Source organism: Rhynchophorus ferrugineus, unplaced genomic scaffold (assembly GCF_030347505.1).
Source record: "Rhynchophorus ferrugineus isolate W39M unplaced genomic scaffold, kcgeb_rfMv2 rfM3, whole genome shotgun sequence".
Classification (NCBI taxonomy): Eukaryota; Metazoa; Arthropoda; class Insecta; order Coleoptera; family Curculionidae; genus Rhynchophorus; species Rhynchophorus ferrugineus.
Genome location: NW_027472582.1, coordinates 64,010,702 through 64,034,552, shown reverse-complemented (window position 1 = coordinate 64,034,552; position 23,851 = coordinate 64,010,702). Strand labels below are relative to the sequence as shown.

Here is a 23,851-nt window from a genome sequence, read left to right as displayed (position 1 = left end):
TAAAAATCAGTTTAGAAATTCGATTTGTAATAATTTTAATCAGTAGGGTTTTAATTAGAATTGATTGGTAAACGTTTCTATTCTATTTCTAAACTGGAAAGAATTTATGAAACAAAACTAGACAACAGTATAAAGATTCTTGAGACGTTATGCTCTTCATGGATTCAAACTGTCAAAGTTTTACTTCATAGATGAGTATTTCAAGTGAAAAACCACTCCCACTGTTAATACAATTTAGTTTTATGTAAACTTACATGTAGTTTAAGCTCTGGCACTGTGTAGTTTCCGTACTGGTCAATGATGCACTGAGCTTTTTCGACGAAAGCCTTTTTGGTTCCGCTCTGCCACCAATCCACCAAGTTTCCTTCCTTGTCGAACTGTCTGCCTTGGTCATCGAAACCGTGGGTAATTTCGTGACCAATGACAAAACCAATAGCACCGTAATTCATGTATCTGGGCCTGTCGGCGCTGAAGAAGACACCTTGTAGAATACCGGCTGGGAATTCTATAAATAAAATACAACAAATTATTAATATGTTTTTCAGTATTTGTTACACAGGTTGTCTATTATTAAGTAGATTACAATCACATTGTAGTTTTTTTTAAATATTTTTTATGGAAAATGGAATGGACAATGGAAATGGAAAACTATTAAACAAAAATTTTGGATGGCTGTAGTAGAAAAATTTTGTATTTTGCAAGAAAGCCGATGATTGCCGAAAGGTAGAATGAGTATATCCGAACTCTGAGGCGCATTTCATTGTTTGTTTTTGTTTAATAAATGTCAAGAGTCACTAGATCTATTTTTAATATTCAGTTATATCAGTCATATAGGTACATTTTTACTGAAGTAAAAATTATTGTTTATGAAGATAAATATTTTCAATTTCAAAATTGGTTTAGATTCAGATGATGTTGTGTTCCTGTCCTTGCAACTATTTATAAGTAGGTAAACGAGTTTACTGTGGAAGTGGTTGACATGAGATGGTTGACCAGAATCTCTATATTTTTAAATGACGGCAGACCTTAATAGTTAACATCATGGAATCAAGGTTCGACTTAATTATTTTCTAGCGACTAGTAACTCTAATAATTACTAACTAACTAAAATAATTAGAATAAAGGGAATTAATAATTATAGATTTTTTTTGTTAAAATCAACATATTTCCCTTTAAAACTCCTGAAGATCTACAGAGAATTTCAAAAAAAGTAGAAGTATAAAAATATATTATCAATAATTTCTATTCGTTCTAGTAAATATTAAAAACCCCTCGTATATTAACATAGTGTGTACTTACGAATACTGTTTTCTATAGCAGAGTAAAAAGCATTTACAACGGCTGGTCTTCCATGGGTGATCCAATCGGTTTTATTGACTGGTTGGCGGAGGCGCTTGAATGACAGCCTTGTTCCGAATAAGGTCAGATTCAAAATGGAATTCAAATACTGGTTCTCGTCAAGCTCCAACTAATAAAATTAATATTATTTCAATTAGCCGTTGTTTAGTAAGGTTTTCAGTTTACGTACGGCATCATAGAATTCTTCCAGTTTCTTGTTATCCAATAGTTCGTCGGGGTAGGCGATATGGGTTGACATGGATTTGGCTTTGTCCAAGGCATTTTTTCTGGTCTCGTCGTCCATCCAGTCTACGGATTTCAGGATGGTCTCAAATTCAGCTCTGATATCGGCTACCATTTCTTTGGCGTTTTGACGAGCTTCTTCGTTGAAATATTTTCTGACGTAGAGGGCTCCGGAAGCAATAGATAAACTGAAATTAATAAATTAATGATTTAGCATGACAGTAATGTTTGTTTTTTTAATAAGAAACACAACTTTGGTAATCTTTTAATTTCCTAAAAAATGACATAGTTTTCTCTTGTTTCTGGTTCTATTTGAAAAATTGGTAAATCATGTTGAAAATTGCAGATTCAGAATGGGTTTAATAAAGTGGCATCAATTAAATAATCTATTACTTAACGGTTTATTTACTTTAAGAAATCTATTTTAGCAAAGCATTCAAATCTATATATTGGCCTAAGGTTACTTGACTTAATCTTAATTTAGTTTGAACATTTTTTGGATTTATTAGAGGGCACATTCATTAGAGTCAAAAATACTATACATTCGTCAAGTATGTTAAAAAAAATTAATTTGTATTTATATTTTATGATTCGTTTTGTAGACCAACAATATTGTATGTATATTATATATATATATATATATATATATATATATATATATATATAATTTAAATATAGTTATCTATTTAAATTTTATTTGTCAATAAAGTATGCGTGTAAACTTTGTTGAAGAACCAATCAAATCTCTTTACAAGATATTTTCTTTACAGGTGCCTATAGTCGAAATGTATACTAATTAATCACATGTCTCGACTGGTGATCATTTTTCTACTTTCAAGTTCAAATCCTTTTTTTGATAGCTACTGAGTGGTCTCTCTGATGGTTATTTTATTAATTTATTAAGGTTGGGTTTCTGATGGTTAGGCAAATTATCGATTGGTCCATGCAAGAAGATGTAATGACCAATAGTAAAGACCAAATAGTTAAGATCTAAAATCGATAAGGAGGATCAGTTTTATTTTAATTAGTCTTAAACCATATTAGACCAGGTTTTAAGTTTCAAAAATAATACTAAAGTGACTTATGACGATAGTTTTGTATGCCGTTGTGATAATGTAGTAACTATATATAATTATTGAAGACAAACATCAAAAAGAAGATTTGCTTTCGAATACAGATGCCCAATTTCGCCAACCCTCTTGGGTTTTTGAAATCGAAAAACATAATGTGTAATTTCTGATATAACATATTAAGTTAAGGATAATGTGTGATGAATACAATAGGACTCAAGTCAAGTGTTGTCATGTTTTAAACTAGCATTATCGAATTTACAAACTGCCAAATCCAATTTGTAAAAATGTAAACTTTTAGCAAATTTTTCCTTCTCATTTTATCATAGTCAATCTATAAAATGTGCTGGTCGATCGTTTTGTCAAATATATACAATTTTCTTAGAGTTAATGATAATAATTAAAGGTTATAAAAATGCAAACGTTTTAAACCAAAAGTTTAATTTCATGAGGCAAGTTGCATTGGCTGTTTTATTGGATATACTATAGATATCTATAAAATGATTCAGTTTTCTTAGTTTTTTAAAGTTGTAGTATATAACTGTGACCTAGAGAGACTAAAATATATCGTACAGCTGGTCTATCTCTTGTTGACGATCTTTTGTATATAAATATTTACACGTTATTTGCTCTATGTTTATATTAATGAAATATATTTCTATGTTGATTTTATATGTGTTTGTTTCAATGTTATTATTTCTTCAATTTTAGATATCGTATTGTTATGTAAGATACAGTCTAAAGCATTAAAAAAGAATCGCTAATTGTTGCAAAATAAGTTAATCATAGTAAATTGATGTTTACAGTAGACGGATCTTGCGGTGCGGATGTTTGTTAATTATAAGATTGTTTTCTTGAAACTTCAAAGGCCATAAACACGCCAATTATGATATAACGTATAATAAATTCTCCATTATCATAAAATGCTTTAATGTAGGTGTTTAGAGGTGGTTTTAATTTCGCGAACCATTAAATATAAACTTAATATCTTTCTATAAAATTCAGGAGAAAAACTTTTGAGTAGTTAGTTTTAGGGTTGAAATTGAAATATCGCTCCTTATCTAAAATGTGATATTTGCTGTATTTTTAATGTGAACAAAATAATACTGACCTTCCAGCTGAGATATCAATACATTCCTTCCATCTTGCTTCACGTTCAGTTCTTCCGGTAACGATGGTGGTGTATTCCAACTGTCGTTTTCTGAGATTGTCATTCAAATAAGAAACTGACGAGGCAGCGGCTCTCCACATAACATAGTTGGCTTGTACTCGTTTAGGTGTACGGGAAATAAGTGCTTCAAAGTCTGTTATATACTTGGGAACACTGACTACAATCATCTGAAAATATCAAAATAACATTGTTATATTGCGTATGGTGTGCAATTTTAGAGGAACATTTATAGATAATCATCCATTACTATCTATACCATTTGTACCGGGGAGCCATTACCGGTTTTTATAATAGATGTCGCTAGGCTTAAACAGGTCAATTGAAAAGTCCCCGGCCTACTATACTATAACACATTATTTTGGCAAAATTAGTTTTTTTTATTATTCAATATAATTCCCTTCAAGGGTGATACACTGTTTATAGCGGCCCTAGAACTTTTCGATACCATTTTTGTAACACGATTTGTCCGTTCCTTCAAAATAGGCCACAGTTTCATCGATCACCTCTTGCTTTTTGTTCAAATGCGGCCGTTTTCGGCGATTTCGTCGTTCAAATAGCCCAATGACGCTATGTAATAGTCGCTGTTGATGGTCCTTCCCTTTTCAAGGTAGTCAATGAAAATTATTCCATGCGCATACCAAAATACAGACGCCATAAACTTGCCAGCCTACTGTTGCGTTTTCCCACGCTTTGGAGCGGGTTCGTTGTGTGCAGTCCTCTCGGATGACTGTCGATTGGACTTCGGAGTGAAATTATGGAGCCATGTTTCACCCATTGTTACATATCGACGCAAAAATTCGGGTTAATTACGCTTGATCGTCTTCAAACACTGCTCCGAATCATCAACTTGTCGTTATTTTTGGTCAAAAGTGAGCTCAAAAATGGAAGAAGTTTAAAGATGCGAAACTTGATGCGAGTTATTGGGTAAAGACTCAACTCAAAATCCAAAAGATGGGAGGATGAGTGGTATGAAATGCTGCTTGGAAGGTATGATTGGAAGTTGTTTATGCATCGAATCACTATTCACACAGGTGATTGTTTTTGAAAATCCTAAGCGTAAAAAATCATGGTTATAGCCTGGGGAAGCCGACCGATCGACTCCAAGGCGAAATCGTTTTGGTCACAAGACAATGCTCTGTGTTTGGTAGGACCAAAGTGGCGTGGTGTATTACGAACTGTTAAAACCTAGTGAAACAGTTAATAGTGATAGCTACCGACAAAAAATGATCAATTTGGACCATACACTGATCGGAAAACATTCAGAATAAACCCGAAGACACGGTAAAGTGATTTTACAGCATGATAACCGTCTTGTCAAGGAAAACCGGTGAAAGAATCTTTGAACGCATTTGGATGGGACATATTATCGCATCAGCCGTATACCCCAGATCTTGCCCCGTTCGACTATCAACTTTTCGCATCAATGGGACACGCGCTTGCAGTGAAACACTTCGCCAATTTCGAAGAAGTTAGAAAATGGGTCGATGCTCAGATTCGATTGCTCAGAATCTAAATCGCCTCGTAACTAACCCTAAACTTTTGGATGCCCTTTAGGAATATGCCCTTAAGAGGATTTTTCAAGTTTTATATTCTTTTCGGAAATTTTCGTTGTTTTAGTGATGTTACATCCAAAAGCCGCTCCAAAAAGGCATTTTTCTTGAATCTACTCTTTTCGACGCGGATCGTAAGGTATTATTCTTCTATATTCTTATTCTATTGTAAAGTGTAATAGTAGATGACTGTTGAATATTGTTCATTGTAGATAAACATTGGAAATGCATCTTTGAGAAACTTATTAATATTAAGTGCTATCATGAATATTTTTTAGACATTTTAACAACAATTACATTTTATTTTTCTATTTTTTTGGCTCTGGTTGTCAAGTTAGAGTTACATTTTTAATAATCAGAATAATAATACTTATAGTATTAATGTATTGCCTGTCGCAATTTGTAAATTCGTTTCAGAATCAGACAATATTTTCCTTCTCATTTTATTCTAGTTAAAAAAAGACAGAATGCTGTCTGATTAGTTCGAACACGTAAACTAAAGGGTCTGTCAAAGTCGTCCGGTTGTCAGACGTACACAAAATTCTTGAAAGCAACAGTGATAAGAGGTTATAACTCTAACCTATAAACTTTGTGGCTGTATAATTAACTGTAGTTTTTAGATGTACTATAATGTTAAAATAAATTATATTTTATAACATTATTGTTAAATTATTCTATTTAGATTAGAATTTTGTTGTATGTCAAAGCCAAACTAAACTGAAAATCGGAGTTGATGCGGAATGACATTGCGACGTTTGACGTCACAAGTTTAGACGACGTATTTACAAAATAAACTGAATATATAATATGTGGTATTTATTTTTGTATACTCTATTATTTAGGCTCTATGGTTCTAAATTTATTTCTTTTGTATCTATTTTCTGAATACATTAAAATGTGAATTGATGTTACTAAAGAAAAATAGAGTTACTTAGATATATAATTAACATTAACAAATTATTAGTTTTCGTGATAAATATTGAAATATAAAAGTCAATTGTAGTACGACAGAAACAAATTAAACATTTTTATGTTAAAAATTAAGAAAATGTATAAAACTATTAATCAGTATTATTTTAACAGTTAGAATATAATTTAAAAGGCACAAAATAGAATATGGGAGAATAAAAAACTATTTTTTAATATATGCCAATGTATCAAGATTCACAACTATATATATAATTAATTTGATATCGTATATTATTAGAACAGGTTCCTGATATAAAATTTATGGATACATATACCAGTTCATACTGGTGTGAACACATCTATTTATAATTGTTTTGATTCTTATTCTTTTTATTTTATTACTACATAATCATGATAACCAGAATCGTTAAAATACATGTACATAAAAATGAATTATGGTGGTTGTTAGATATTGTTTTTTCTGCGTTGTGTCTTGTTCATTTTAATCCCCAAATTTGATTAAAACTATCCAATATAGTAAACTAATTAGCTTATTTTGCATTGTAAATTTGTTTAAATAATAATCTGCTGACGTCAGGCAACTGTCATTTATTGGCGACGGGAATCTTTGAATAATTAAAACTAAATATTAATTAGATATTTTTAAGGGGAATCTATACCTATGTAGTGATTCTCAGACTACAATAGTTAATGTCATTTGTATTTTTGCTTAAGATTTTCTGTAAAATATTTTAATGTTATTTAATTGGATAAGACGCAATACATCTTAAAATACCTATGAGCACTATTTTGGCTAGTTTCCACACATTCATTCACATTAAAATGCAACTTTAAATCTAATTACAATTATTTTGTGAATGAGTTCATTACTATAGATGAGAATTGTGTTTAGTACTATTGTTTTGAATCAAAGCAGGAAGTTATTGTGGATGTATGAACTGGATACTTCGCTTCTGACGCAAGATTTGATGGAGAGCTTATTCAGTAATTCATTAATCTGCATTGTTTACAATTTAAAAGCAACTTTCTTCATGAATTACCTTCAATGTGGTAAAATAATAAAGTTAAGCTAACCCTTTGGTTCAGTGGAAAATAAACATTTGTCATTACAAAATTATGGTTTCCAGACGAACATGAACTATGAACCATGAAAATGGAAAACAACAGCGACCGACCGATCTTTTAAAGCAAGTGTTGGACTAATTTATTAATTAGCATTTAATGTATTCACTAACCATAGTGATGGCTGAAAATAAGCTGCTAGTGCCGGAAATTTTGGAATTGGGTTTGGCAGTAACAACAGGTCAATTGAAAAAGTCCCCGGCCTGACATACAGATGGCGCTACTAGAATTAAATCCATATGTTTTTTAGTTAGCCTAACCTTCAAAAGATGCGTGTATAAATTTGACAGCTGTCGGATCATTAGTTTGTGAATTATAGCATTTTTAGTGAAGCAACTTTTGTTATTGTGAAAAAATGGATCAAAAGATATTTCGCGTGTTGATAAAATATTGTTTTTGAAGGGAAAAAATTCAGTTGAAGAAAAAATTGGTTGATGCCGAGTTTCTGGACACTGCCCCAGGAAAAACAACCATCAAGGAATGGTATGCTAAGTTAAGACGTGGTGAAATGAGCACCGAAGATGGCGAACGCAGTGAACGCCCAAAAGAGTTTGTTACCGACGAAAACATTTAAACAATCCGCAAAATGATTTTGAATGACCGTAAATTGAAATTGAATGAAATAGCAGACACTCTAAAGATATCTGAAAGAATATCACATACACTGAAAGTGTACATCATATCATTCACGAATATTAGGGTATGACAAAGCTCTATGCAAAGTGGGTGCCGCGCTAGCTCACTTTTGACCAAAAATAACGACGAGTTAATGATTTGGAGTAGCGTTTGAAGATGATCAAGCGCAATAAACCCGAGTTTTTGCATCGATATGTGACAAGGGATGAAACATGGCTCCATCATTTCACTCTGAAGTCCAATCGACAGTCATCCGAGTAGACTGCACACGATGAACTCGCTCGAAAGCGTGGGAAAACGCAACAGTCTGCTGGCAAGTTTATTGCGTCTGTATTTTGGGATGCGCATGGAATAATTTTCATTGACTACCTTAGAAAAGTAAGAACCATCAACAGCGACTATTACATAGCTTTATTGGACCATTTAAATCGAAAATTTGAAACGAAATCGCCGAAAAACGGCCGCATTTTAAGAATAAGAAAGTGCTGCTTCACCAAGACAATGCACCATGTTACAGGTCAGTAAAAACGATGGCAAAAATCCATGAATTGGGCTTCGAACTGCTTCCTGATCGACTATATTTTCCAGATCTGGCCCCCAGCGACTATTTCTTGTTCTCAGATACCAAAAATGTCCTTGCCGGAAAGAAATTTTCGTCGAATGAAGAGTTGATCGCCGAGACTGAGGCCTATTTTTAAGCAAAGGGCAAATCGTACTACAAAAATGGTATCGAAAAGTTGGAGGGTCGCTATAATCAGTGTATCACCCTTGAAGGGAATTATGTTGAATTAAAAAAATTAATTTTGCCAAACAAATGTGTTTTAATATTGTAGGCCGGGGACTTTTCAATTGACTTGTTATTGTCATATTGGTATAATAATTTAATAAGAAGATATTAGATTAGCAATGTTTTGTTAATTCGCTAAAGATAATTTATTTTAATAGCAGTACTTTTAACAGAAATAAATGACACTGAACAAAATATATTCCCTTTGTTTCTTTAGCAAAAATTCAGTAAACATTCTGGTTACAAATTGATGATATAAAACACAAGATAAAATACCTCTTGATTGCTGATTTGAATGTCAGGTGCCAACAGCGTGTTTATATATTCCATCCATGGAATGCTTGGGAATTTGAATTCCAATTCTTCTACGGTCATCGGGTTATATAAAGCCGTCGCATTTCTGCGTTTTTCGCTTGGCAGTGAAATCTGAAAAAAAGGAAAAGTTAACGTGGTCTTCGTCGAGATACCCGGAAAGTGAAAGGATCTACTTAAAAAGTAACGACTCAAATGTATTTCGAGTATCTTCCTATCTACCTAGATGCAGAAGCAATTATCTTTCTATATCTGAGAATTTTTTAATAACATTTACTTTTATAGAGATGTTTTAATTAAAACTACTTTCTATTTATATGGAATCGTATAATTGATGAAAAATTGCAGTACATATATATTAAAATTATTGAATAAAATGCTTAGAAATCTTATTCCAATTAATTAAATTCTATATTAACTTTTTAATAAACATTTTTTTTCTATAATTTCACGTACCTCACCTACGTATGAAAACTGTCTAGTTATTTTTTTAAAATTTTCTTATTCTCCTCTAATCCTTTTGAATTAGTTAAGTAGTGCATGGAGTTAGCTTATGTGGAGTGCACCAAACGTTAATTAAATTAGAGTCTGAAACAGTAGATTTGGTCTTTAAGAACAATATGAAGGAAATATTATGACATAGCTGTAGTTAATAACTACTTGCTTTTTAAATAAAAGAATGAAAAGTTCTTAATCTTCATGGGCCGAGACTTGCCTTATGAGGTTCCTGGGCTTAGGAAATAGTTGGAATATCAGCAGATCCAAAAGGCATAAATATAGAAGTTGCAGGAATACAAAATTCGTAATGAGCTGGTGATTTATGATAAGATGTATTATTATTATAAAAAGATGAGTATAATCGGCAAATAATTCCATCCGAAACTGATTTATCCCAGCAAAAGGAATTTATAACGAAGAATAAATATTGAAAGTTTACTTTACCTAATTTTAACCAACTGCAGTTCTATATTCCTTATTCCTTCATATATTCCTTAGTTTAACATATTTGTTTCTAGTTAATATAGTCTATTTTTTAATTCCTGCTTAAAAAACGGGTCTGTTACACTACGATGAAAATCAGGGCTGTTATCAGTAATCCTGCAATTTTTTTGAATGAAATTTGTTGTTGTTGGAAAGCTGTAAAGATCTATGTCTTGAACAAGAGTAATATACTAGAAGCTTGTTGAAGCAAAGTGAGTACAACGTAGAATCAAACTTAAAAAGATACATCGCATGCTTTCTGTATCTAGTAACATGCATTCTTCTTTTATTTTTCACCTCGTTTTTTTTTCGCGAGTTCTTTGTAGCAAAGGGAAGAAAGTTAAAAAAAAGAACAATTGTATTTGATTTCTAATAGCTGTAAAAAGCATAACACATGCAGTATCTTATCGCATAAATAACTAAATATTGTTTGCTTTCCATTTATATATTATATCTACTATTATCCAAAATATCATAGTTATGAATATCATTCGGGTCAAGGTAGTCATAATCTGGTTTTCACTTTATTGCAAAATATTCAATCGCCAAAACATTTCGAAAAATTTACAATGCTTACGGAGGCACGCAAATTTTTTTTTTCATCAATTAATTTGTTCTAGTTGAGGCGAACAAGAATGGTCTCATTTTTTTTAGGTTACACCCACATTCTTCAGTTATAAATGAATACATAAACCCTACTTACGTTTGCCAGTTGTATTTCAAAGTCGAGGGATTCTCTCAATTCTTTGGTGGCTCTTCCTTTGTCAGCTCCGAAAAGAACAGCTATGTCGACCATATAATCGTAATAGGCCTTCACGAGCTTGTCTTCTAGACCTTTGGTCAAGAATTCTCGTCTCAGTCCCAGCGACGCCTGATCCAGCTGTAAATAAATAAAATTGTGTTGTATCTTAATGTCGTGTTACGTCGTTTTTGTATCGCTTACGTCAATGACTCTTTTTGTTGAATTTTTAACATCGATTCCGACAGAGAAATCTATAAAATAGTCCACACTGTAGCCTAACTTTCTAAATTTGTACACTGATTCTCTCCAGTCGAAATCTCCGTCGAACCATTGATCTCCATCGATTACCGGCCAACCTCCAAGTTGTTTCAGGATACGGTTGATGTTAGTTAAACCTGGATAACAAATTTGATTATAAATAGTTATAATACCAGTAAAAATTAAATTATTATTTCGAATTAGAAATAATTGTAAATATACAAGTTTTTTTAATGAAAAAGTTATTCTAAAGATATATTTGATGTTAAATAATGTACTTAACTGTAAATTATTTGTAATAGATGAATTTTGTAATACTCAGTAACATTTTGATGTATATATCGTTAATTTTGTAAAAACTGTTTTCCTGTAATCTATAAAATAATCGGCTTAATGAAAGCAAGCGTGAAATTTAGTGGAATTAAACTTATATCGAAGAAGAATTTTTAGGAATCATATTTTTGTATAATATGCGCTGCAAATAAATATATTCCAATAAAAGGAAAATACCAAAATCAAGCAACCGGGAATAGTCGTCAGATCGGTGACACAAAGTATATAAACATACCTAGCGGGTAGTCGTGCTGGCTAAGTGTTTAGATCGTCGACAATAACGTACTAGGATTGAATCTCGCCAGAACTAATTTTTTTATATAAAATAAAATAAAAGATGGTGTTCGTTAAAATTAAGTGAGTGTGTGTTTCTTTACATTTGAAAAGATATTAAAATGGAGAATGAGTGACTAACTATTATTAAACCATTATCAGTTTTAGCAGTAAGCAGTGTTATTTAAGATTTTGTGTTACTCACGGTTATTCCCTTATCGTTAGAATTTTGAAAGAGTTATGGCAAGTTTGGAAATGAAAACGACATTTTTTTGCAGTGAAAATAAATTAATATGTCCGCTCTATCGGAAGTTGTATACAGCTATGAAAGAAAAACTCGACTTATATGAAAATTTCATCCCAACAGAGGTTAACAAAAATTCAAAAATAACAAGAATTTTAGCTTTATTTGCTTACAAAATATTTGGATTTTCGAAGTCAGCTTTTGATTTAATTTGATGTCTGATGAAGAAAAATAGTAAAGAAAAATTGTTCTTGTTTAAGGACTGTTATTAATTGATATGGTACTGGAGACAAAGTATGCCATTGTATTAGAAGTAATTCTAAAGGTTGTTAAGATTATACAGTAAATTTTAGTTGTGGTAACTTCTGATTAATTTCAAGTTGCAGGTAATAAATGTGTTAATTTGTGCATTAAGAGTTAAAGTGAATATATTTTTGTATTATATATTTTAGGTAACAAATAAGGATATAATAAGGATTATATGAATACATAAATGAAGTAATGACAGTATGCAGGAGTTAAAATTAAACTAATTGCATAATTTGAAAGAAAAAATTATGAATTATTAACAGTATATTTGCAAAAATTTTAAAGAATTGATTAATATTAACGTGTTTAATGATTAATGTAATAAGATATGTGACTATATGACATTTTATTTTTTGAACCTTGTATCAATTATTTTGATTATTTACTTTATAAACATACGTTTTGGAAAATCAATAGTTAAAAAGTTCAACAATAACATAAATGTAAAACAAAAATTGTAACATGAAAGTAAAGGAAGATCATATGTTTTAATATACATATAGATCTATTATTTTAATTAATGTTGTATACCAAATACATTTCTGATCTTATATTGAAAATACTGTGAAAATAAGTTTTAGTAACATATCAGTTTTAAATTAATCTTTTTACACTATTACGAGAGGAACATGATTAGTTTAATAAATTGTGATCGAATTTTGACCACAGAGCTATCACTAGTGATGAACGATGTACTAAAAAATCATTTCTTAAAAATATATTGGCGAAAAAGTAATTTCAGTGGTTCCTAATAGATGGCTTTAAAGTCATAGATACTTAGTAATACTTATTCACCGAAGCCATACTATAGCGAGCTTGAAAGGCCCAGCCCATGAAATATTTTAAGTATAAAGGCAGATCTATTCGTTTAATCGAAAGTTTTTGCACTTTTAAAATGGAGATTCTAGTTAATTTTCGTCATATATTACTTTTTTATTGGTGTTACTGGTCTAAGGTGATTTGATCTAACTTCTTCGAAATTGGCGAAGTGCTGTTTTGCAAACAAAAAGTTGATAGTCAGGGCAGAGGATGGATAGTATGGCGGATACGATAATATGTCCCATCCAAGTGTTTTTAATGATTTCTTGGTTGGCCTTGCTTTTTGAAACGGTTCGTTATGGTGCTGTAAAATCACACAGTGTCTTTGGGCTCATCCTGGACATGTTTTCGATTAATGCATCTTTGCCAGGTGATAACCATGTTTTTTTTTGGGCTTAGGGTTTTCAAAATAAATCCACTTTTCATCACCCTATCATTCAATTGATGTAGCACCTACCTTTCCATCTTTGGTTTTTCTCCACTGCTCGTAATCGATCGTTAATCATTTGTTTGGCCACATCTAACGCTTTTTCCAATTGTTTTTGAGTTTGGGTTGGCTCTTCATCCAACAACTCCTGCAGTATCGAATCTTCAAACTTTTTTGGTCTACCAGAAAGTAGTAATTAAGTTAAGGCCTCCTTAATGAGTACATAATGAGACATGATCTTCGAATAACTCCTTCGATTAATTTATTTAATAAAACCCATAAAATTTTAAATATTTCTAATTGTTAAAAGCTATTTCAATTTGTTTAATAAATGATTAAATTAACTATAATTTCATTAATAGTGTACTAGATTTTTACCTTATCTTATTATAATTACAATTGTTTTGTGAACTATCGTTAATAAATAATCTCACAACAAAAACGTTCTGCCTAATCTTGTTCCGTTATCTTATCATATTTGTTCTAAAAATGTTTTCGAATACTATCAAAATATGTAATTGATTTCAGATTAATGGTGTCGAATAAAAATCAATATTTTCCTTATCCTAGTGTTGGTCAAACAACGGTAAAATACGATAAAAATAGTACAAAGAAAATACATGGGGAACGTTTAATTCCTTGCGAATTGCATTGTATGAAATCTGCGTAACTTAAGGCATATCACGTACATTGCATCAATATTCCTAGCGAGGAATCTATCGTGTAATATTAAAATTCCTAAAGCGATTTCATTTTACGCCCATATTTTGTGTGTACTCGCTTATCTGGAGGTGCTCAATTTACTAACACATCTACGACACATGCGGTTGCTAGTAAATAAAAACAATGAACTTTATTTATGTGAGCGGCACAACGGGAATCGATTTGTTTCGTTTACATTTCGATATTACCATTTTAAATGAGATTTGAGATTGATGAGATTTTTTGAATTAAATTTGTAATACGCTGCTGAACAGAAATACTGCTATAAGGGCTGTTTTTAATGTTCTGACGAAGCAATTATGTAATGTTTAATATATATATATATATATATATATATATATATATATATATATATATATATATATATATATATTTCTAAAGTGGTTTTAAAAGAATAGGGATTAAGTCGAAAATCTGATAATACTGTATAAAAAAATTGTCTCAATATAAGCACCTTTAGACCTTTCCCCATAGCAAAATTACCCTTCTACATCCCTCACCATTACATATCATATTTCGTAATCTATTCCTTGCATATAGTTTTTGCAATTTATTCTGTATACTTCTTGCATAAACTAAATAGGATATCATACGGTATTTTAGGAAATTAAAATTCAATCGGCTTATACTGCTACCCAAATCCTATACACTGATAGACTAGTGAGATGGTTCTTGGTGTAGCTACTGCAGGTACTTCTCTAACATTCAGTCTTCCAAACACACCACAATTTTTAGTTGCTGTTTGAGCTGTTTTCCATATGAAAATCTCTTGAATATCACCTGAAAGTCTGCTTGGGTTTCTCTAGTGTGTTGAGTGTAATTCAATCACTAGTATGGTTATTCGTTAATCATAAATGTCCTTCAAGAATGTAGACCAAGTAAGATAATTTTTCATGCCTCTATTCTTAACTATAAGGCAACTAAATGTTTGATCTCATGGCCAAAGACGCCATTTAAACTGGCGGTCACTATAACCACATTTACCTTTACATAATATAGAATACCTACAATACATCGAAAAGCATATCGCCCACTTGCTGAAGGGATATCCATTTCCTCAAAGGCCTCGTTGTGGCTCTCCACACTGAGTATATTAGCATTTTCAGAAATACATTCGTCAATAAAAAGATAAACCTTCAGAGAAAATGTTCTGATGCAGCAAAGTAGTTTGCAACAATTAGTGTGCAAAGCCATTGCACTTAAAAATAACATGTAAACAATTGGCTGGTGTACTATTCTAGGAAGAAGTATTATTTTTGAATTGAACGATAACGATGAAACGATATTTTAAAGGCAGTCGGTTTACGTGGTTAATTGCGAATATATTTTGATGACAGAATGGTAGTGACAAATTTATTTAAATATACAACAGGCATAAAATTAATATAATTGTTTCGTGATTTTCGTGACATACTCTTAGGTGCTGCTCTTATGCCTAAATTTATTAAATTAACACAAACATTATTGAGTGTCAGTTCTGTATGTTTCCCTTGCAACTAAGTAATGAATTAGGTTTTGCTAAAATGAATAGACAGTACTTCTAACGATGATTGCTATTTCACAACTTGAGTTGTTGTAAATTGGTGTATTTCTAGCTAATATAAGAATGATAAAGGATGTTAGTTTACCATAAAAACCTCATACCGAAATTATTCGTTTTTGAGGCTTTTCCAACATCAAAAAATTCTAATTTGTTATTTTGTACCAGCACATGCTGATTTAGGTAGGCGTTAGAGTAAAAAGTGCTTTTACTAATGCTGAAATTTTTCAGTTCCTTTTTGATGTGTCAGTATAACAGCAAGCGTACCATAAAATTATTCGAAAATATTTTGTAAAAAACATTTTGTCCAGCATACATAGCCTTAAAATGGTAAAATTTCAAAACCGTTATAATTGGTTATGACTATTAAGATATTTAAAAATTGCTTTTTGTCTCTTTTTGTATAAATGTTAATGTTAATCTATCGTTATAATTATTAATATATAGATATTTTTAAAAATATATGGTCGATATATTGATATATTTTTATATTCTTAAAATTAAGTCTTGTAGTAGTAGTGATCAAAACATTGTTGTTTTTTTTGTCCGTATTCCGACCGGTTTTCGCGTAGTACTTGGCTCATACGCATCAATTGTATCCACTAATGCTCTTAAATATCCGTCTTAAAACGTCGAAACCAGAATTTAAATATTCACAATCGATGTATTATGATTACCATAAGCTTCACACAGTATTGGATGACCTTCAGCCGCCATTTGCTTCAAATTGAAGTAGACAAATAAAATTTTCCGGCAAAATAAATAAATAAAATAAAGAAAACAGTTTCAGACTTTTTTAATGCACCGACAAAACTTTGAAAAGTAAGGTTTCAATATGAGGTTGGCTACAAATGTACCTGATGAATTTGTAGTAAATCCTTTAAAAATAATTTATAGACCTGATAATATTAATATATCAGTATACGGTATAATAGTTTCAAAAGAATCCTAAGTAATAATTTACATCCTATATGTATATTCTTTAAAATAAATTAACAGTTCTAGTAACATTGCAAGTATAGAAAGTTATATGTGCTTCTGTCAATAAATGTCAATCTAATTCATTTGAAAGTTTCATATTTTATTCATCAGAAATAAACCACCGGGTGTACGTTATATAAAAATCGATGTCACGGTCAGTTAGTTCTGCTAATTGAAAATAAAACTTTTTATCACAATGTTATAATTGTTTTTTGTTGTTATTGCAGTGTAGTTATTACTCCAATTGCAACAAGTATTTCGATAAAAGACCATGGTTTACCGAGCGTGTAAAATTGTTTTGAAGTATTAATGACACGGGAGAAAGGAAAATCGTTATAGGACACAATAATTTTACACTTCCTTCATATATTGTAGGTTATTATTATGCTTGTCATTTTATCATCAAGATTTATGATATCGACAAAATATGAATCAATGAAATATTGCAACTTATAAGAATTCAGTTAGTTACTTCAATTATTATAAGTAAAATTATTAAATTTTTGTACAATATAATATCTATATATTGGTATATGCCTTTCATTCAATATTTTTCTCCAGTTATTATATTTGCTGATTTTTTTAAAAATTGTTATTGTTTACAATTATAAAATAAACTATATTTAAGTTTGCATTGTTTAAGATAACCCATAAAAATTAATAAATAAAATAAAAACTAATTAATGTGTTTCATAACTGTAGAACTGTTATTTCTTCTTCTTAGATTTATGGACGAAAAACTATACAAAGTGCCTTTAAAAAGCCTTTTTTCAAGCCTATATCAGCTTGGACAGTTGAAAATTAAAAACAACTCATTAATTTACAACCTGTTCTCATCCACTTCTTATTGCTGCTAATAAATGTTTTCAGTTACTATTGTTTCAGTTATTTAAATATAATGTTTTAGAATAATATTGATTCATTCAATACCTAATATTTTGAAGCCGTTGTATTTTTCATATATTTTTTTGAATACTTCTTGAGACTGGATGTAGTAATATAGATCAGTTTTGAACTATTGGCCGTAACTAATTAGAGTGAGCAGGACTCCATCATGAGGCACTCCCATATGTCTTTAATCATTTTAGAAACACGTAGTCTAGCTTTTTTGAACAAAAACTTTCTTGGTTCATATATTCTCTTACTATATACCATAGATATTTGTTCCAATTTTTTATTAAATGCGATTAATTATGGAATAATGGTAGTTCAACATAAAACCGATTTCTCCCTTTGTCTTTTAAGGAATACTTAAAACATTCAATTTTTTTTCACTTCTTCCAATAAAATCATATGATATTCTCTTTTTTTCATTCACCATAACCGATATGTCTTCCTAACACGTTTCTATATAGCGTATAGTGTGTCATTTAGTGGTAGTCTAATAAATTCTCGTCTTTTGATGACTTGACTTGATCTTCATCCAGAAAGATGCATGTTGAATCTGTTTTCTTTCTGCTCCTATTTAGCAACACAATTTATGTGTATTTGTCAAGATATAACATTTTAACATAACAACAATTGTATTCATCAAAACATTAGTAAACATGAAAAAATGTCATCTATTAGAAACTATTTTATATTTATTTAGTGTTCTCATAAATTGGTTAGTCTTACCTTCTTCTTCTATAAGGGTTTTGTTCATGCAGGCTCTGTACAGTTTCTTTGTAAGCTGGAAGGGTTTGGGTTCATTAGGTTGAATTGGTTCTTCAATCATTGATCTCAATTGCTCTTGGAGATTATCATTAATAATACTGTAAGAAATCGATTCACTTAGATATATGTGCTGTTGTAATAATTACTGTGGTTAATCTTACCTGAAAGATGTAACAGAAGACTTGTCGTCTGGAATGTTTGTTTTCTTAAGGAAATTTCCGCAGGTAAACTGATAGAAGTCATCGCAGGGATCTACTGATTGGTCCATGTATTCCAATACTCTGTAGCAAGACAATATTTGTTATTTCTGATAACTAATAGTTGTAGTAACAATCAAAACAAAAAACTACTAAAGAAGAATGAAATTTTACTGAGCTTGGTACGTCAGAAATGAAAAACTTTTTTTTAATTTCTCCAAAAAAATCAATTAATTTTTATATTTAGTTATGATGTAACAAGAGAAATAGACTTATGACATAAACATTGTTTTTAGATAACATTTTATTATAATATGATTTTAATTTCTTACTTGGAGGCTGTGTGTATACATCCAGCGCTTAAACATAACTTTGGGTTGGAAGATTCTTCATCTGGTGCCGTTATAACAAATGTTTTCTGTCCATGAAGAGCCTCAGCAGTAAACTGTGAATCTGAAAAATGAAACATGAATTATTATTGTCAACAAATTATTTATTATGGTTTAAAATAAATAAAACAGAGGATCTACCTCTGGTTTTACAGTGATTTTAATTATGACAGCGAATTTTTTATCCAGTTGGTGACCTAAATGATTTTCATTGCATAAAAGTACTTTCAACTAAAACCATCAAGCCGATGTAATAATGCAATAATTTTCTTACACGCTGTTACTTTCAAAAATGAAGCAAACAACATAATTCTCTTTAGAGGAAAATTTAATACGTTTTTGAAGTGAACGTAGATAATTTCAAATATTGAATTACAGCTGAATCAGCGCTTGTTTCCGAAATACTAGAAGTATACTTTCATCTCGTGAGAACGTGAAAAGTGCACTGAGCGGATTTTAATTATATTTTTATCTTCAATTAAAAAAATTGGAGACGCAGAACATAATAGACGCTGATATATATTTGAGAAGCATTTATTGTGTATGTGTTTATCTCGGTTGTTGTTATAAGACTTAAATTGTTAATATTTTGATCAATATGTACACTTATAAGGAAAATAAAACAAGTTCAAAACTAGTTAATAAAAAAAAACAGATGCACAACAAAAAATAAATGCTAAAATAGAGTAAAGAACTGTAAATATTATAAAACATAACAATCAGAGCATCATAAGCAGAAGGAAAATCGGAATAAAATAACAAAAAGTTATAGAAACTAGATGAATAAAATAAGTCAATTAAGAATAATATAATTACAAACATAGCATTAAGATAGATAAATATATATAGCACCGATCAGCTTCAAAGCTTTATAGAATCTACAGATATATCTTACGGATTATGGTAAGTTTCGAGTTTATTTGGAATCAGAGGGAAGTGGGACAATTGGGTTGATGACAGAAATTAACAATCACAAATATATTGTAATTATGTAATAAAATAAGATTAAGGGATTTATAAAAGTGCATTTATTTTCATATTTGGACATAATATATAACTGGACAGAAGCTGTATGGATATTTGGGGTCCCAAAAATATCGATATATGCATATATTGTTATTAAAAAACGTATAACTTAATATCCTGACGGTCCTTGATCCTGAAAATATATCATTTTGTTGAAAAACTTTGTTTTCTTTCTAAATTCATAAAAATATAGAATACGTCTATTCATCGATTTTATAGAGATATCGATGTTTTTTAACAAGTTTAGGATGTAAACGTCACTTTGTTCGGTGCACATTTAGACAATTTGTGAATGTTTCATCGTTTGATCGTCTTATCTATGATTGTACAGGACCACTTGTACATTGTAGAATTCATAATTTATACGCAAAATAAATGATTTTGCTATTTACGTGTCCGCTTTCATTGTTTACCAACTATACATTGACGTCATATGATACCAGCGAGCGTTTTGGCGCGCAATTATATATTAAAACATAAAAAAGAGGGTTTCGTTGTTACTATTGGTATAATATCTTTTTAAGAAAGAGTATATACATTAAAATATCATATGGAGGGGTAGATAGAGAAATAGAGTTTCAGTAAATGTATATAAAATGATTTGAGGAACTCTTTGAGGTTCAAAGTTATATACACTAATTGGTATATTTGAGATGTGAATTCTGAAAATGGTCTTGTAATTGGTGTATGGCAAAACATACAGATGTTTTAATGTATTTTCATTTTTCTAGAAAACCTGCAGTAGCATATGAAGAGGAATCTTTACAATTCATAAAAAATTCTAATTGCATAGAACGCATATTTCTAATGTAGAGTTAGAAATTCTACGGTAAATATTTTCTTTCACTCCTGTCGGAGTAACATTAAAATATTCACTGCATAAGTCATTATTATGATGGGTACGTCTTCCAGCCCATTTAAATAAATCACTAATACTAGCCTAATAGATATCTATGCAAATCCTCTGTTGTTTCCGCGAGCTGAATACCCAATAAGACAATTACTTTCTTTTCAAAATGATGCCACTAAGCTGAAGCTAAAGTATTAAATTTCTTATTAAGTAATTTGTAGGTTTGATCAATCTTTACCGTACAAGTCGTTGTTTTATGTTTATAATTTGTTTATTTTATATTATATTTATATATTTTTACTCATTTCTTATGAATAGTTTAACATTTTTTAAAATCAGAAATAAATATGTCAGTTCATTTATAATTTGATTCCACATATAAATATATAGAATTTGTCTTAAACATCGCATTTGAAAGATATCAAAGATATATGTCTGACTGTAGCAGTGTCGAAGTTAGGGATGCAGAAAAAATATCGATTATATGGATATATCGACATTTTTTAAGGCGATATTTTTCAATATTTTTTCAAAATAAATTAAATATAATTTTTAATAAATGTTGGTTTGGTGCATTTTTTTGGTCTTTTTATGGTATTTTTTTAAACCAATATTTCACTGTTTTAATTTTTTTTAAACATGTCGATATATTTTTCTCTCCGATATATAGATATAAGGATATTTTTTAAAAAATATCGACAAATAACGAAATATCCATAGACTTTTCGGTGTCAGAAATAGTGGAAAGATAAGCACTGTAAAGAGGTAGATTTTAGTCCTGACTGTAATGATTTATCTTTTCCACGCGTATAATCTTAGAGGATCAAAAACTCCTGGAGCTTAGCAGATTCGGCTTATTACTTCAGTGGTTGATGACACTTTCTTCTCCTGCATTACTGATACCAAGTAATTGAATTCTTAAACTTGCGCTAACTCGGTTGAGATTTATAATAATTGTCAATACAGTCAGTCGTCAGTGGCCAATACTTTGGTTTTGTGCTTCATACATTCTCAAGCTATATGAGTGCTGCAATGCCAACTGTATAATGAAGTATACTAGAAGCTTTAACACCTGCATCAGCATATATAATACTATATACACAGCTACCATCGTATAATACCTGAAGAAGTTTAACAATCATCACAATACTGTCCTTATAATTGACAGGAAACTTACACCTTTTTACAATGTACATTATTTGTATTTTTTCTATTTTATGTTATTCTTTTTGTATTTTTTGTAAATTATTTGTATTTTTTTTCTATTTTATGTTATTCTTTTTGCAGTATAGATGCACGAAATATGAGGAGTGAAATGAAACAAACCACGGAAGATGCTCATGATGATATTTTTTAAATAATCAGTTACTGTTTACAATGATATTCCGTAATATATTTTTAAGTTCGCAACTGATAAAATAATGTACAAGATATCGTAAACGGGATTTACTTTGCTCCACCACTTTTGGGATAAATAATATAAAATGCCATAGAAGAACTTGAAGAAAAATTAATATAATTCCAGAATTGTACTAGATGGTGAGGAGAAGGTCGTAAAACTGAATTTTGAAAAATAAATTTAAATAAGTCCTCCAGGTATTTTTATTTTTATATCATAAATTTTATAATGGTGGTTGGTGGCGTAGTGGTAAAGGACGGTCCTCCTACTGTTGCGATAACCGCGGGTTCGAATCCTGCTGGGGCATGGTCGTAAATTTATGTTTATGATTTTTTAAAATTTGTGATTGTCCTAGGCAAGAATGTAAAATCGGACAAGGAAAATGATCCCAGTCACGCCAGTAAGAAGGCTGGGTAAGACCGGATGTCTTCTGGGATGATTTCTAAAGTTGGTCACTGGCCAGTCGGTAGGTTTAATGCTGAGGACCGTGGTTCGGAGTCCACGTTAAACTGTAGGTACAGTCCAGATAAATCCATAGTTGGTAAAAGGAGACTTTAAAATATATTTTTAATTTAATTATTAATTATTTTATATATTGAAAAGTGGAAACCATATCAATTGGAAGGATAACTTTGCTCCATTAAATTCAAAGGTGTGTAACTAACGCTGTGTTATTCTATGGAGCAATGTAACTACATTGGTAACATTGCATTACTTGGACTTATTATATACATAAGCATTTTTTTATTTATATATTAGTCAAAAACTAAGATGTAAAAAAATACAAAATGCTACAAAAACAGTATTTTCTAATTTCTAATTTAAGAAACAGTAAATGAGTAATACAGCTAAGGCTTTTAACTCCGGAACATTGAAGAATCCCCACTCAGATACCTGAACAGGCGGTTTTAAGAATCCTAATACGTCGTCACCGGAGTGGGCCATTTGGTTTAGCTTTTGGGGCCATTTCCGCGCTTTCAATGATTTTTGCATTGCCTTAGTTGGCACCTGTTCGCCCGTGAAGCTGATTATTTCACCTGGGAATATTTCTCATTCATAACTAAACACAACAAATTGCCCAACTTCTTCTACAACATCTGAGAAAAGAAAAGCTATTTTGTATAATTTTTCTCTGTCAATGTTTTTATATTTTTTTCTCTAGTGGCGCAAAATATTTCCTTATAGTATCACCCCAGTTTATAGTATGTAATAAATTGTCGTATAATTATTTCGTAATTTCTGTCTCAATTTTAACGCCAGTGATATTGATTTGATTCTGTTTTTATCTACAGTAGCCAAAATAGTTTCATGTAAAAATTGTTTATGTATTATTTTATTATAGCAAGATTTCATATACTTTTAAAGGACTTTCAAATATTTTCCTCACAATTTATTTGACACCATCTTGAATCACTTTGATGTCTGTTAAATCTTCAAACACAAACTGAAACTTCTGATAATCTTTTCATCCTTTAATAACGTAAATCCTTTCAAACGTTAGTAGTTCCAACTAAACCAGATGCTATCTGGTAATGAAATGTGTCA

The 23,851-nt window shown here is 30.6% G+C and overlaps 1 protein-coding gene across 4 annotated transcripts in view; it reads right to left on the bottom strand.

The window, feature by feature from the left end:
* The window catches only part of Nep2 (M13 family metallopeptidase neprilysin 2), a 91,765-nt gene that overhangs the window by 6,388 nt on the left and 61,526 nt on the right, over nt 1-23,851 (bottom strand). For all 4 annotated transcript variants that reach the window (XM_076398841.1, XM_076398842.1, XM_076398839.1 and 1 more), the window contains exons 3-12: nt 18,975-19,095; nt 18,607-18,726; nt 18,407-18,543; nt 11,084-11,277; nt 10,844-11,020; nt 9,124-9,273; nt 3,763-3,989; nt 1,529-1,769; nt 1,300-1,468; nt 255-505 (exon numbers count right to left, since the gene is read on the bottom strand). In XM_076398841.1, coding sequence (XP_076254956.1) covers nt 255-505; nt 1,300-1,468; nt 1,529-1,769; nt 3,763-3,989; nt 9,124-9,273; nt 10,844-11,020; nt 11,084-11,277; nt 18,407-18,543; nt 18,607-18,726; nt 18,975-19,095 — 1,787 coding nt within the window. The remainder of the gene's footprint in view (nt 1-254; nt 506-1,299; nt 1,469-1,528; nt 1,770-3,762; nt 3,990-9,123; nt 9,274-10,843; nt 11,021-11,083; nt 11,278-18,406; nt 18,544-18,606; nt 18,727-18,974; nt 19,096-23,851) is intronic.